This window comes from Eubalaena glacialis, chromosome 3 (genome assembly GCF_028564815.1).
Source record: "Eubalaena glacialis isolate mEubGla1 chromosome 3, mEubGla1.1.hap2.+ XY, whole genome shotgun sequence".
Lineage (NCBI taxonomy): Eukaryota > Metazoa > Chordata > Mammalia > Artiodactyla > Balaenidae > Eubalaena > Eubalaena glacialis.
In genome coordinates, this window is record NC_083718.1 from 120,148,158 (window position 1) to 120,163,151 (window position 14,994).

Below are 14,994 nucleotides of genomic sequence, written 5' to 3' on the forward strand. Positions count from 1 at the left end.
TAAACAGCAGTTAAACTTCACCTACTAAAATCCTCTGGCCCAGTTTAAATGCACCTCTTTCATGTTGTCTCATTGGTCAGAAATGGTTTCCTCTTCCCTCCCTCTGCATTCCTATAACAGCTATCTTTATGGAATGCTTATTGATTGTTCCCAGCTCATACAGCTAATAATTGGCAAATCTAGAATTCAGCTGTACTGAGTTGAATAGCATCTTGTCAAATGTCCACTGGAACCTCAGAATGTGACCTTATTTGAAAACAGTGTCTTCACAAAGGTAAACAAGTTGAGATCATCCTGGATTAGAGTGGGCCCTAAACCCAATGATTAGTGTCCTTATAAGAAGAAGGACATTTGGAGACAGAGACATACGAAGAAAACAGAGAAAGCCATGTCAAGATGGAGACAGAGACTGGAGTTATACGGCCACAGCCAAGAAATTCCGAGGATGGCCAGCAACCACCAGAAGCTAGGAAGAGGTCAGGAGCAAGTCCTCCCTAGGGCCTTCAGAGGGAGCTTGGATGGCCCTGCCAGTTTTGGACTTCTAGCCTCTAGAACTGTGAGAGAATAAATTTCTGTTGTTTTATGCCCCCGTTTGTGGTAATTTATCACGGCCACCCTAGGAAACTAATATACCAGTCTCGGTCTGTCAGATGCCTAACATCCTCATTTGTAACCACTATGATATGCTGCCTTATGTTTGTAGCACCCAAACTGTATCCTTCATAGTACGTTTATCAGATGCCTTGTATGTCACAGTAAGAGGCAGATGATGAGCCTAGAAGTCGAGGTGGGGATGGAGGGGGTGGGGAAGAGGTAGAATTATTGCAAGGTAGAGAATGAGCAGAGCGATTTTCTTGAATATATGCCCGAACCTCATTATGTCTGATCCTGTGATTTAGCAGAGAAATGGGAAAGAGTTTGCTTATGAAAGAAGTATGATGCACTAGAAAGCAAGCAGGACTAGGAATGGCAAGGCCTGATGCGAACTAGCTCTGTGATTAGGCACGTGACATTCAGATGTGGCTGCTTTGACACAGACTATGTGACTTGGGAACATTGAGACACGGCCTCAAAAACAAAATATTAACCTTTCAGCTTTTAAAACTTTCTAAACTTCTCACTCATTCCCACCCAACCCCTGATCCTCATTTCATAACTCCCACTTCTGACACACAGCAGACACTTAACTTTTTAGTTAAATAATGAATAAGGGAATGAATAAGGAAGATGGAAGAAAGCTGGAGGTGTCAGAAGTGAAATGATGGTCAACAACAAGGAAAGAGTCAGGTGCATAGTAAGGGTCATGAAAGAAGGTTCAAGAATCAAAGATGTCTGCCACTAATATTTGGCAATCAAAAGCCATAATAGACGCAAATGCGGCAAAATATCAATCCTTGTTAAATCTTGGTAATGAACACAGGGTGTTTGTAACATTATTCTTTATAGTTTAGTGTGTTTGAAACATTTTGTTTAAAAAAGAACAATAGAGGACTTCTCTGGTGTTGCGGTGGTTAAGAATCCGCCTGCCAATGCAGGGGACACGGGTTCAAGCCCTGGTCCGGGAAGATCCCACGTGCCGCAGAGCAACTAAGCCCGTGCGCCACAACTACTGAGCCCGAGTGCCGCAACTACTGAAGCCCGCGGGCCTAGAGTCTGTGCTCCGCAACAAGAGAAGCCACTGCAATGAGAAGCCCGCGCACCGCAACGAAGAGTAGCCCCCGCTTGCTGCAACAAGAGAAAGCCAGCGTGCAGCAACGGAGACCCAATGCAGCCAAAAATAAATAATTTTTTTTAAAAGATAAATAAATAAATAAAAAATAAAAAAGAACAATAGAAGAGCAACCTCATAATGTCCTATGAAAATGGGTGTAGCGAATTGGCTTCGTTCAAATCCCTTTGCTTTGATACGTTCTGAATCCCCTTCTTCATCAGCAAAGCAGGAATGGTTGTGGCAAAACAGTTCGTCGCTGCACATGGACGGACCAACACTTTGGAGAGAACCTGTGGAAATATACATGAAAAGACAGAGAATATTCCTTTCACTGGGCTCTGTACTCCTGCTCCTGAGAACTTATGCAAAAGAAATGATAATTCAACAGAAAAAAGGCCTGGGGAATATGTAGATGATAAATTCACGGACAAATTTGTTATAATAATGAAAAATTGGGAATAACTTAAGGCCACCATGGGGAAGTGCTCGCCACTGCTCCCAGCCTGGTCACATCACCCTCATCTTTGCCAGGATCACTCTGGTAGCTTCCAGCTGATCTCTCTGCTTCCACCCTTACATCTACAATCTATTCTCTACTCAGCAGCCAGAGTGATTCTTTGAAAAGGAAATGAAATCACTTCCCTACTTCTCTTCAAAATGTTCTCACCACCCAAACTGCTACCAACCCGGCTCTGAGCCAACACCTCCCAGGTCCTGGATGATGGTGATAGCTCCCTAAGTGGTCTCCCCTCTTCCATCTTCCTGCCCCTCAAGGCAACAGTGAAAGTGCTCCTTTTTCAAATCATAAACCAGATCATGTCACTCCCCTGTTCAGAACCCTCCAGTGGCTTCCCGTCTGACTCAGAGTATGCCCATATGACTCAGAGCAAAGTCAAAGTAAACTTTTACAGTGGCACACAAGGACCTCATCCCCTTCCCAGTCACACTGGATCCTTTTCATTGGCTGTTCCCTCTAATATTCTTTCTCCATATGTCCATATGGCTCATTCCCTCAATTCCTTCAAGTAGTAACTCAAATCTCCCTTTCTCAATGAGGTCTTCATTAACCACCCTATTTAAAATTTTACTACTCCAAACACCCTCATTCTATTGCCCTGTTTTACATTTTCTCTTAGTATTTATTATTTTCTAACATAATAAATAATTTACATAACATTTTTCAAATGTCTGTCTGCCCTGCCCCAAACACACATATACTAGAATTTAAACTCCAGGAGGAAAGGAATTTTTATCTGTTTTGTTCACAGTTGTTTCCCCAGCACCTAGAACAGTCTCTGGCACATAGTTGACATTCAATAAATATTTGTGAAATGAAAGAACAATTAGTTAAGTAAATTGGGTGATACCAAGAGGATGGAAGGTTAAGCAATCAGAAAAAATACTGTGTATCAATATGGAAAAAGACATGTGAGGTAATGTTAATGTTAAAAGTAGAACCCCCGTGTTGCGATCAAAAACACGTTGGTGTGGCTTTGGCAACGTTGTTCCTTTCTGGTTCTTTTGCTTTCTCTTCCCTTAAGAAGAGAAACCCTTGGGAACCCTTGGGGTTCCCGAGTTCGTTTTTGGTCCTCTTGTCATTTTTATCTACACTCCAGCTTCAAATACCATCTACTTTATTTCTAGTTTATTTAGCATGTTGTCCAAACAACCATCTTGAGCCCAGGGCTCTGTTTTGAGCTTTTCACTCACATTACTTTGTATACACCTCTGTTAGTAGCTAGAATACCATTCTGAAAATAGTGGTCTGTTCATCAGTCTCCCCCGATAAAATGGGAGAACTGTTTCAGAATAAGATGCCTAGAACATATTAGTAAGGACTTAATAAATGTTTTAGTAATGTAAGGTGTGTATTGTGTGCCCAGTACCTCTAAGAACCTTACGTATATCATGTCATTTAATTCTCACAGCAGCCCTGTGAGAGGCATGAGGTAGACATAACTTCATTACACGGATGAATAAATAAGGAAATGTGTTTATAATAAACAGTGACCCCCCAAAAATGCAGACGTTAAATTAGGTGTTAAAGTAGTGGGATTGTAGGCGGTTTTTCTCTTTCAGAAATTTCGTTAATATTGTTGATAGGCTGTATATGCGTCTTGTTTGTGTATGCGCGTGTGTCCGTGTGAGACCAAATAATTTTAAAACTTGAGTGGGCAAACACAGCAACAGGAAATCGTTGCGTAGGGTCTGGGAAAAGAGGAGGAACCCAAAAGTACAGACAAGCAGAGACTCGACTCCGCCTGTGAGCTGTCTGCGCAGGCGGCGACGGCCCGCAGGCAGAGCAGCGACACTCCCCACCCAGGGAAACGATTCCTTTTGGTGAGGCCAACCCGCGGCCACATGCAAACGACCTGGAGGCTGTGGGCGGAGCCACTCCTGAAAGGCTCCGGCCGGGGGGGCGGGGAGAAGGTCGGCCCATGAGCTGGCCCCGATTGGCTCCCACAGAGACGGGGCGGGCTCTCCCGAAGGCCCGGCCTCACCGAGGGGCGGTGCCTGTGCCTGGGCCTCTTGGAGAGGGAAGGAGCGGGAACCCGAGCTCGGCGTCGGGAAGCTTAGGTCGGCTGAGCCCTCGGCTCCCAAAGGCAGAGCCGGAAGCGCTACAGTTTGACCCACGAGTCCATCTGTTTTCGAAGGCGTAGCCCTCTTCCTCCCGACCCTCTCCGCCTCCCCTTCTGCCCCTTCATCCGGAGGCCGAAGCCCCCAGCCTGGGCGGGGCGGCGCAGCCCGAGCTCCCGAACCCGGAAGAAGCGCCATCTCCCGCCTTCACCATGGAGCCCACTGCGCCGTCCCTCACCGAGGAGGACCTGACTGAAGTGAAGAAGGACGTGAGTAGCACAACCTTGCCCGGGCACCGCCGAGGGCCGGGGACGGGCGGGGCGGGGGGGGGGCTGCTTTCCTGCGGGCGAGGAAACCCAGCGTCCTAGTCCGAGTCGGAATCGGAGGAGAAGCCCGCGGTCGGAGAAGCGAAACGTCCGGGCACAGCAGGACCACGGCGAGCCCTGCATCCGAGGGACCTTGGTGGAAGTGATCTGATCCCCGCTGACCTGTTAATCCACGTTTTAAATCAATAAAAGCAGGGCTTGGGTTTCTGAAATCTTGTTCAGTGGAGCGTTTCTTTACAGTCAGCTTCTTGCCCACTCCTCACACGTCCCCTATGTCACCCCAGCTGCGCTTTGGAGCTGCGTTGTTAGGGATCGACGACTCAAGTTCATCCTTGAGTCAGACTGCCTTGGCTGCTGGCTCAACGTGGAGCAAAAGCTGGACCAGATAAAGCATCCCAAGCAGTGGATCAAATACGTGAAACTTGCAAAGGGGGTTGGGGGAAGCTGGACAGTTGAAAGCACAACCCGGAATTCCCCTAGTAAGCAAACGCCCACGTATTTAAATTGAAGGGGCGCGGAGGGGGGCGGGGGATGAATACATGAAGCGGAGAATTAATTTACAGGTAAACGTTGGAGATATTCAGCAGCTAAATTATGCTCTTCTGCTTGGATGCTGAAGTGCACAAATCTTAGTATTTATTCGTAAAGAATGACTTTGTTGAGGTCTGACTTGTTTCTCTTTTCCTTTGCTTTTAGTTAACTTGTTTTGCCATATGAGACTTATATGAGTACCATTAAAATACTTTATATTAATTCAAATTCAAAACAACATGAACATGAATTGTGTTCTGGCTTAACACTGCAGTACTTATACAAAATCATCTTTGTGAATTGGACAGGACAGCAGCTTTTTAAATGTTCGTGTGCTTCCTTTTCCCCTCACCTGTAAGGTTTATTACACTGTACTCATAATTACAGTTGGTATGACTCATTAGCAAAAGGAGACTGGTTATGACTGGGACTTGTGCCTTAGTTTCCTCCTTCAACAGATAATTGTGGAGCACTTATTATATGGAAAGTACTGTTCTTGGGCCTGGAAAGATATAAAAAATGACAGGCCCTGCTTTACATTCTAGTTGAGTTAAGACTGGGACATTGATAACTAATAAAGAATAAATAAGTGTTGTGCTTTTCAAGATTTGTGCCAGTAAAAACATGAACTTCAAGAGCTAGGCCTGCTGTATTCCAGATACTGTGTCACACAGTTTACAATGTTCCCATTTAATCTGTACAACAACCTCTAAGGCAGATACTTGTCTTTCCCATTTTACAGTTGATAAAACAGGTAGTGAGAGGTTACAAGTGGGAGGATATAAAGCCTGTACATAAACACAGATGTGAAGGGTGGCTTCTAGGCCTTTATTTTTTTCCATCAGTTCATTGATATTATCCATCTCCATGATTTCAATTTACAGCTATATAAGAAATCCATAACCTTGGGGAATCATGGACACGTTTCAGGACATCTATGAAAAAAAATATGTGCACATTTTTTTCTTAGAAATTTTTTTCATGATGTTTTCAAAATGGTTTATGACCTTAGGAGTTTTAAAATTATCATCCACATATTTGGGCTTCCTTCTTTCTCAACTCTAAGTGCTTATTTCCAAATATCTACTGGAAATCCACTTTTATATTCTTCAGGTTCCTCACTTTGTCTAAAATTGAACTTTTTATCATCCTTCCCCCAAAGCCATTTGCTGTTTCTGCTGTATCCTCTGTCGTGATGAATCCATGGGGATTGGCTGCTGATACCAAAATTCATGGATGCTCAAGTCCCTTTTATAAAATGGTGTAGTATTTGCATGTAACCTACACACATCTGCCCATATACTTTGAATCATCTCTAGATTACTTATAATACCTAGTACAATGTAAATACTGTGTAAATAGTTGTAAATACAATGTAAATGCTATATAAATAGTTGACCCACACAGCAAATTCAAGTTTTACTTTTTGGAACTTTAGGAATTTTTTTTTTCCAAATATTTTCCATCCACTGTTGGTTGAATCCGAGGGTGCGGAACCTGCAGATACAGAGGACTGACTGTACCACCACTTATCCACATGGAAACTCCCACTTCTTTTTTTTTTTTTTCAGGCTCCCACTTCTTCACTATACTCCTTCTCCCTGTGTGCTGCATCTAGTTGTTTACCTCTTTTTTGTTGAATTTAGTTCAGTTTCATAAATATGGACTACACACTGTGAGACTGATACTGCCATTGATTCTAACAGTTCAAAAATTAAAAACTAAGACACAGTCTTAGTTTGAGAAGAGCTCAACTTCTTGGGGGGTGGGGGAGACATGTAAAATGACAATTGCGAATCACAAAATAAGTGCAATGAATTTTACATTCATCCAAAACATTATCTACTTAGCACTCTGCTAAATGCAGGATATACAGAGTTGAACAGAATGTACCTGGTTCTTGCCTGCTTTTAACATGTGAGTTCTTAAGGTTGAAAACAAATAAATGTATAATACCAAATTATGGTAAGTACTGTGAAGGAGACAAACAGATGTTGAGCCAATAACAAGATAAGAGGGGAAATCTACTTGAGATAGGATGGTCAGGGAAGGTTACATTTTTTAAACTGATTCCTGAAGGCTATGACAGAACTGGGAAAGAGCATTCTAGGCAGAATAGAATTTGCAAAGGATCTAAAGCAGGCAAGATCTTGGGGAAATTGGAAAAAGGCAGAGTGCCTAGAGGTGAAGTTAGGGTGGTGGGCTAGTGCCAGATTATGAAGGGTCTTACAGATGGTAGTAAAGTGGGATTTTTTTCCCCAAGTGTAGTGGAGACCTATTGAAGAATTATATTTTTAAAAATCCCTCTGCCTAATGTATGGACTGGGGCGAGCAAAAGGGAGAAGAGGGAAACTAGTGAGGAGATCCTTGGAATTTACATAGTTGAGAGATGATGGTGATTCGGATCAGGGTACAGGCAGTGGAGATGGATGGAACAGGAGAATTCCAGATGCATTTTTTAAATAGTAATGATAGGACTTGGTGGTGGTTTGAATGTGGAAGTTGAGGAAGAGAGTGGAATCAGATTAGTAAGTGGAAATGTCAAAGCAGCAATTAGACCTATAAGTTTGAAGATCAAAAGAGAGATCTGAGCTAGAAATAAAAGTGTGGGATTAAGTGAGTTTACCTGGGGAACTTGAGAGCTAGAAGGGAAAGGGAGACCATAGAAAAGTTTTAAAAAGTAAGAAGTTATGGCCGCAGAGATGGGAAGAAAGCCAGGAGAGTGTGGTATTCATATAAGACAAGAAAAGAGTATTTCAGGAAGGGAGTGGTCAACTGTGTTCACACTGCTGAGAAGTGAGATGGAGACTGAAAAGTATCAGATTTAGTGATAAGGAGACCCTTGGTCACTTTGAGAAGAGTAGTGGGACAGAGTGAAAATGTCTGGGAGTGAGTTGGGAGATATAAGCGGAGTCCTGTTGTATAGAAAAGTGAAGTGTATACACTGGGTGCTGTAAAGGCTGGAGAGGAGTACTCATTTGGGGGAGTTTAAGTAAAGTTACCTGAAGGAGATGACCACTGTCCTGAATTTTAAAGGATGAATAGGGATATGGGAAAAGAAAACAAGGCAAAGGTAATGACTTAAAGAAATGTAGTGGAAAACAGTTTTAGGAAGAACATAAAGTTCCAGAACATAGAGTAAGCTGGAGAGGTAGGCAGGATCCATACTATGAAGCACCTGCCTGCCATCATCAAGTAGCTGTTATTTATTGAATACCTACTGTGTCAAGCCTTCATATGCACTGTCCCATTTAGTCCTCCTACAGGTCCTGCTAGGTATTTATTATTGTTTTACCAATAAGGGACCTGAGGCTTAGAGAAGTTAAGTAACTTGCCCCAGCTCTCACAGGAGTATGTGGCAGATTCAAGATTTGAACTGAGATTGGTCTGAGTCCAGAGCCATGCTCTTCACTTCTCTGCTATTCTGCTATGGTTGAGAAACTTTATCCTTTAAGTCGAGGTGGAACACAGTGTTTTAAATTTTTTAAAAATTAACTAACAACATTTCAATATTGGTAGAATTCATGTAACACTCCAGATTTCCATTTTTTCTTGAAAAATTGGAAGGTCTGATAGATGTGTGAAGGAAGAATTTGAGCGGGGTGGGGAGAGAAGGAAGAAGTACAGCTAGATGTCTTGTTAATAGTCGATGCAAGATATATAGGGACCCGAACTAGGGCAATGCTAATCATAGGGATGGAGTGAAGGGGCAGCTTAGACAAATATCGGGGTAGATTGGCAGGACTTGGTGGGTGGGTGATTGATCGAATGTGCCAAGTGAGTGAAAGAGAGGAAAAGTCAAGGATGAGTTGTAGGTTTATAGCATGGTTGGATGGATGGTGATACTCGCAAGTGAGTTGAGAATGTCAGAGGAAAACGATAGGGGAAGATAACAAATTTGGTTTTGGACATGTTGAATTTTAAGTACCATTGGGATCTCTAGGTGGAGAAAGTCTTGATCACATAGGAAAATTTAGGAATCATCAACGTATGGTAGAAATGACAACAAATGAGGTTTTCCAAGGAGTTCATCTTTTAAATCTACTTTTCTCTCTCCTCATCCCCACAGCTTAAATTCATGCACTCAGCTTATCATATGTAAGATATTGCAGCAGTCTTCTAATTGCTCTCCTTTGACCCCAATTTTTTTTTTTTTTTTTTTAGCTGCACTGGATCTTCGTTGCTGCGCACGGGCTTTCTCTAGTTGCGTCGAGTGGGGGTTACTGTTCGTAGTGGTGCACAGGCTTCTTTCTCATTGCGGTGGCTTCTCTTGTTGTGGAGCACCGGCTCTAGGCACGCGGGCTTCAGTAGTTGCAGCACGCAGGCTCAGTAGTTGTGGCTCACGGGCTCTAGGGCGCAGGCTCAGTAGTTGTGGCGCACAGGCTTAGTTGCTCCGTGGCATGTGGGATCTTCCCGGACCAGGGCTCGAACCCGTGTCTCCTGCACTGGCAGGCGGATTCTTAACCACTGCACCACCAGGGAAGCCCTGACCCCAATTTTTGCTTTCCCCCAACCCTCTGTAAAAGTTTTCTTATTGCCTCTTATTTATAAACCTTTGATGAGGTTTTGACTATAAGGAAATGTAATTTCCCTCATTGCCTACCTTTCATGCCTCTAGCTCAGGTGTAGTCTCTGTAAATTTCCCAGGTCCTGGAGGCAGAGTTGGTTGCTTCCCCAGTACTTGACCTATATCTTTTTTTCCAGGTCATATTCCATTGTCTCATAATTTTTAGCTTGAGTTAATAATGTATTCTTCAACTAGACCATGTGCCCTTTGCATGCAGGTTTCAAGTCTTGTACATCTTTGCATACCCACTGCTCAGCACTTGGCATATTTGGCATTTAGATATGTGAAATGTTTCTCGTGGGAATTCAGTGGACTGAGAACTGTAGGAACCCTTCACCTAACCTACTTTTCTGCCACCATATACTCTCATATACTTTGAAGATTTTCCATTGTCTTTAGTTCATCATTGTCAATGTGAATCAAGTTAGTCATCATTGTCATCATCACTAACATTTACTCATCACTTACTATGTACCAGGCACTTTCTCAAGTGCTTTACGTGTGTTAATTTATTTCTCATAACACTCAGATGAGGAAACTGAGGCACAGAGGAGTTAAGTTACCCAAGATCGCATATTTAGTAAATGGAGGAGCTATAATACAGTCACTCACATCAAATTGTTAATACCATTTATTAGGACCCACATTGATTTTTTTTTTTTTAATTTTTATTTATGTATTTATTTATGGCTGTGTTGGGTCTTCGTTTCTGTGCGAGGGCTTTCTCTAGTTGTGGCAAGTGGGGGCCACTCTTCATCGCGGTGCGCGGGCCTCTCACTGTCGCAGCCTCTCTTGTTGTGGAGCACAGGCTCCAGACGCGCAGGCTCAGTAATTGTGGCTCACGGGCCTAGTTGCTCCGCAGCATGTGGTATCTTCCCAGACCAGGGCTCGAACCCGTGTCCCCTGCATTGGCAGGCAGACTCTCAACCACTGCGCCACCAGGGAAGCCCCACATTGATTTTTGACTAATTAAGCCTCGTTAGGCACTTCTCAGGTCTAGGCCTGTTTATGTGATTTCTTTTATTTCTTTAATTTTTTCCAATATCCACTATTCCTTTAGGTTTCTTTCCCCCCATACCTTTTAACCTTCCTTCTACCAAGGCTGAGTTAGACTATAGTCTTGCCAACTGACTCCAAAGATAGACCCAGTATGGTCCCTTTTGGTTTAGGTTCTTTCTTTTTCTTTCTCTCTCTCTCTAGTGTGTGTGTGTGTGTGTGTGTGTGTGTGTGGTTTCACTCTAGAAAGATGGAAAATTAATAACATGAGAAAGTTATAAACTGTGAGTTATCCTCTCTGGTCCTGACTAATCCTGGATTCCTTGCTAAATGGAAATTAAAATGTACAGTAACCTCTGCTCTCAACTTTACCTCTGAAGGCCCTCAGCAGACCTCCCTATTTCCACAGACCCAAGCCCCCTAGATTAGACTGGCCCCCTCCTCACAACAGTTTGGTCTTGGTTTATAGATGTGAAGATGAGATCAGAGCAGTTCAGAAGCAGTGAGGAATATCTAGTCAGGGACCTACTTCTGTCTAACAGGACCTTCATTTTAATAGCATGCCTTTAGTAGGGCTGAGCCTCCTGACTTCAGGATGTTTTCTCTCACCAGTCAGATTCCTAACTAATCAGTCACCTTTGTGATTTCCTTAGGTGTTAAAAAAAAAAAATACATTGAGGCATTTTTTATATCTTTTAGGCTTTAGAAAATTTGCGTGTATACCTGTGTGAAAAAATCATAGCTGAGAGACATTTTGATCATCTACGTGCAAAAAAAATACTCAGTAGAGAAGACACTGAAGAAATTTCTTGCCGAACATCAAGTAGAAAAAGGGCTGGAAAACTGTTAGACTACTTACAAGAAAACCCCAAAGGACTAGATACCCTGGTTGAATCTATTCGGCGAGAAAAAACACAGAACTTCCTGATACAGAAGATTACAGATGAAGTGCTAAAACTTAGAAATATAAAACTAGAACATCTGAAAGGTAAGATATCTTCGTTATCCAAAAGTTCATTTGAATGTAACAATGCTTTTATAAGTAGAATGCAAAACAAAACAAAAACCTAGAAGTGATCATTTTGCTTTTATTCAAAAAGTTCAACCTTCAGAATTATATTCAGTTTGCATTTTTTTACCTTATTTGATGTTATTACATTGCAAAAGTGAAATATCACTCAGTGTTCTGTATTTATATTTGTTTAACAACACATTTATGGAAAACAACTACAATGAAATCCCAGTATACACAGGAGTTTGTTTCTAAAGTCAGCGGAATGCAAGATTAATCTGTTCAGAAGTAACCCCTGAAAATGCATATCATGCATAAAGAACAGTGTATAGGTAAAGTATTTTACCTTTGATAAACTCTGATAGTTTTTCTCCCACCAGTTGATCACACGATGAAGTAGTGGCTTATGTTGATAAGAATCATCTTGTATAAGTTATATGTAACTTTAAACACTAGAATCACACTCAGTGTTGCAAAATGAGAGAGGCATAAAACTGAGATTAAGGGAGTAGCAGATTTACCTCTTCCGTTTCACCCTCACCCCAGAGCACACACTCACTAAATTGGAATGCTGTGTAGAATTGTTTGCACTATTTAAATCTCCCTCTCCCTCCAAACCCCCATCTTTCTCTGTCTCTCTCTACAGAGCACTTAAGATAAATGTGCATGCAATACAGCTCTATTCCAGCTGTTCTAGGCAAGGGAAACAGAAATTAGTAATTTAGGGCTTTTCCCTTAAGGAACTCAGTCTATAAATCCATGCTGGAACACAGATGAAGTTTCCCCTTGAGCCATATTTAAGAAAATAGTTTCTCTTCCATGGGACAGAAATGCTGACTGTATTGTGAAGTTGAAAAACTAGTGGAAAAAATTGACGTACAAATGTACCTTACAGACTCTGCAGGTTTTACCTAAAATCTGTCAACTCAGGAAGTTCTGTGCCTGTAGACCATTGGGTTGAATATTTGCTAAGCCTAACAGAAAGATAAACTGTGTTTGTGTTTATTCTTTCCACACTGAGGCTAATTGTTGGCTATACCCTTTGGATATGATAGAATTCTTTGTTCAGAACAACCTCTGTCATTTAAGTAAACTGTTAGGTTGAGAACCAGGACATTCTCTATTTAATGTGAAGAGGAGACCTGGGTTCTAGCCGTCCCCCTTGCATGAAGTAGTCCTGGAATGTTGGGCATGACTTGACTGTTCCAGGCCTCTGTCTTCTCGTCTCTAATAGTGAGAGGCTATCCCGAATGACCTGCAGAATCCCTTCCACTTGTAACACCCCATGATTCAAGAATTGGAAGTAATTAACTCATAGAATTTTAGCATATACCCAGTTTAAAATGGGGGTAAATTTTTTTTTTTTTTTTTTTTTTGTGCTGGAGTGCTAAAGAATATTTTTTAGTTGTGAAAGCTATTTCTTATTTTATGAATAATTTTAGGGGGTACTTTATTTTTTCCAGGTCCTTCAATGGTTAAGTATAAGTACACAAATTAAATGTGAATTGTAGCATGTCATTTAGCTTCCTTGAGATTATTTCTATATCTAGAAAATGTAAATAATAGTATGCTTCATGATTGTCAGGAAAAGCAGATAAAATGTGAAATGGATTATGACAATTTATAAACTGCTATTTAAATTTGTGTAATCTTTAAAAAGTTCGAAGATGGGTGTGGACTCAGTTTTCTAGTTACTTTTCATTTACATCTGAATAATTTTATTGTAGGACTGAAATGTAGCAGCTGTGAGCCTTTTCCAGATGGAGCCACAAACAACCTCTCTAGATCAAATTCAGATGACAGTAATTTCTCTGAAAAACTGAGAGCATCCACCGTCATATACCATCCAGAAGGAGAATCCAGCACAGCCCCCTTTTTTTCTACTGATTCTTCTCTGAATTTGCCTGTTCTAGAAGTAGGCAGAACTGAAAACCCCACCTTCTCTTCAACTACGCTTCCTAGACCTGGGGACCCTGGGGCTCCTCCTTTGCCACCAGAGCTGCAGTTAGAAGAAGAAGGAACTTGTGGAAACTCTAGTGAGATGTTTCTTCCCTTAAGATCACGTGCTCTTTTGCGGCAATGACAGTTTACTGCCTTTTAATTTTTTTAATGATGACAAAAAATATTTGAAAGGATATGAATCTTATAAAATTGCTATAATGACTTATTAACATTTGATACATGTCTTAAAATGCAACGTAAACATACTTTGTAAATAGAATTTTTTTAGAATAAAAGAAGCATACTTGTAGATAGCTAAAGTAAGTCGTGTTGATCATGTACTCCAGTATTTTCTCTTCATTTTTGAGGTAATTTAGTGTTTTCACTTTTTTTTTATGTTTTAAGACTAATTTTAATAGAGAACATTTCTCTATTTGAGAATAGAGTCTTAGGCTGGGAACAATGTTTCTTCTCTGTGCATTTGTGCTAATAAGTTTCACAGTCTAATAGTCCTTTCCAACGATTCAACAGTACATTTTCAGAATTAAGCTGTTCCTATTCGGTAATAAAGCCAATCACTGCTGGGAAAACTGCCAGCGTACAGAAAAGAATCTTTTTCCCACTCGATTGGGCTTACAGGCACTTAGAAAGTCCCCTTCTGATTCAGAGGAATATCTAATGGAGTTTGAGCCACCTACGGTATCAATTTGCCAAAATACATTTCTTATTAATCTTACTAATTAATACTACTTTCTTAAGATTTTCAGACTCTTTGCTTTATCATTTTCATTCCTAAAGAAAAATCTTGGCATAAACTTCAGTTATTACATATAATTTAATGAGATTTTAAAAATACTTTTTCTGTACTTTTTGTTCCCTTTTAATGAGGACCACTGTACAGTTGAAATAATTAGAACAAAATGGTTTTTGTGTATGTATATGTGACAATTCTGTTTTTAGTACTATTTGGAACAAGCGGGCCATTAGCTAGATATGTCTTTTTGTTCTATGACAAAGTTTGACTAATTTTACAAATTTATAAATCTTTCATTGTTTTCATTAAACTATATCTATTTCTAGATATCTGTCTCATATATATTTCCACTACTTGCAAAAAGCAGAGATGGAAATATGCTATTAAGAATAAATGTTGGCTGAGGGGCAAGATGGCGGAAGAGTAAGACGCGGAGATCACCTTCCTTCCCACAGATACAGTAGAAATACATCTACACGTGGAACTGCTCCTACAGAACACCCACTGAACGCTGGCAGAAGACATCAGACCTCCCAAAAGGCAAGAAAATCCCCACGTACTTGAGTAGGGCAAAAGAAA

General features: G+C 41.2%; 1 protein-coding gene across 1 annotated transcript; it reads left to right on the forward strand.

Annotated features, from left to right (window-relative positions):
- The first annotated feature begins 4,239 nt into the window (after positions 1-4,239).
- On the forward strand, positions 4,240-13,971 carry BCL10 (BCL10 immune signaling adaptor). Its single transcript, XM_061186382.1, has 3 exons — positions 4,240-4,557; positions 11,408-11,696; positions 13,448-13,971. Exons 1-3 carry the CDS (start codon positions 4,501-4,503, stop codon positions 13,801-13,803), a joined length of 702 nt encoding a protein of 233 aa, XP_061042365.1. The 5' UTR covers positions 4,240-4,500; the 3' UTR covers positions 13,804-13,971.
- The last annotated feature ends 1,023 nt before the right edge of the window (positions 13,972-14,994 follow it).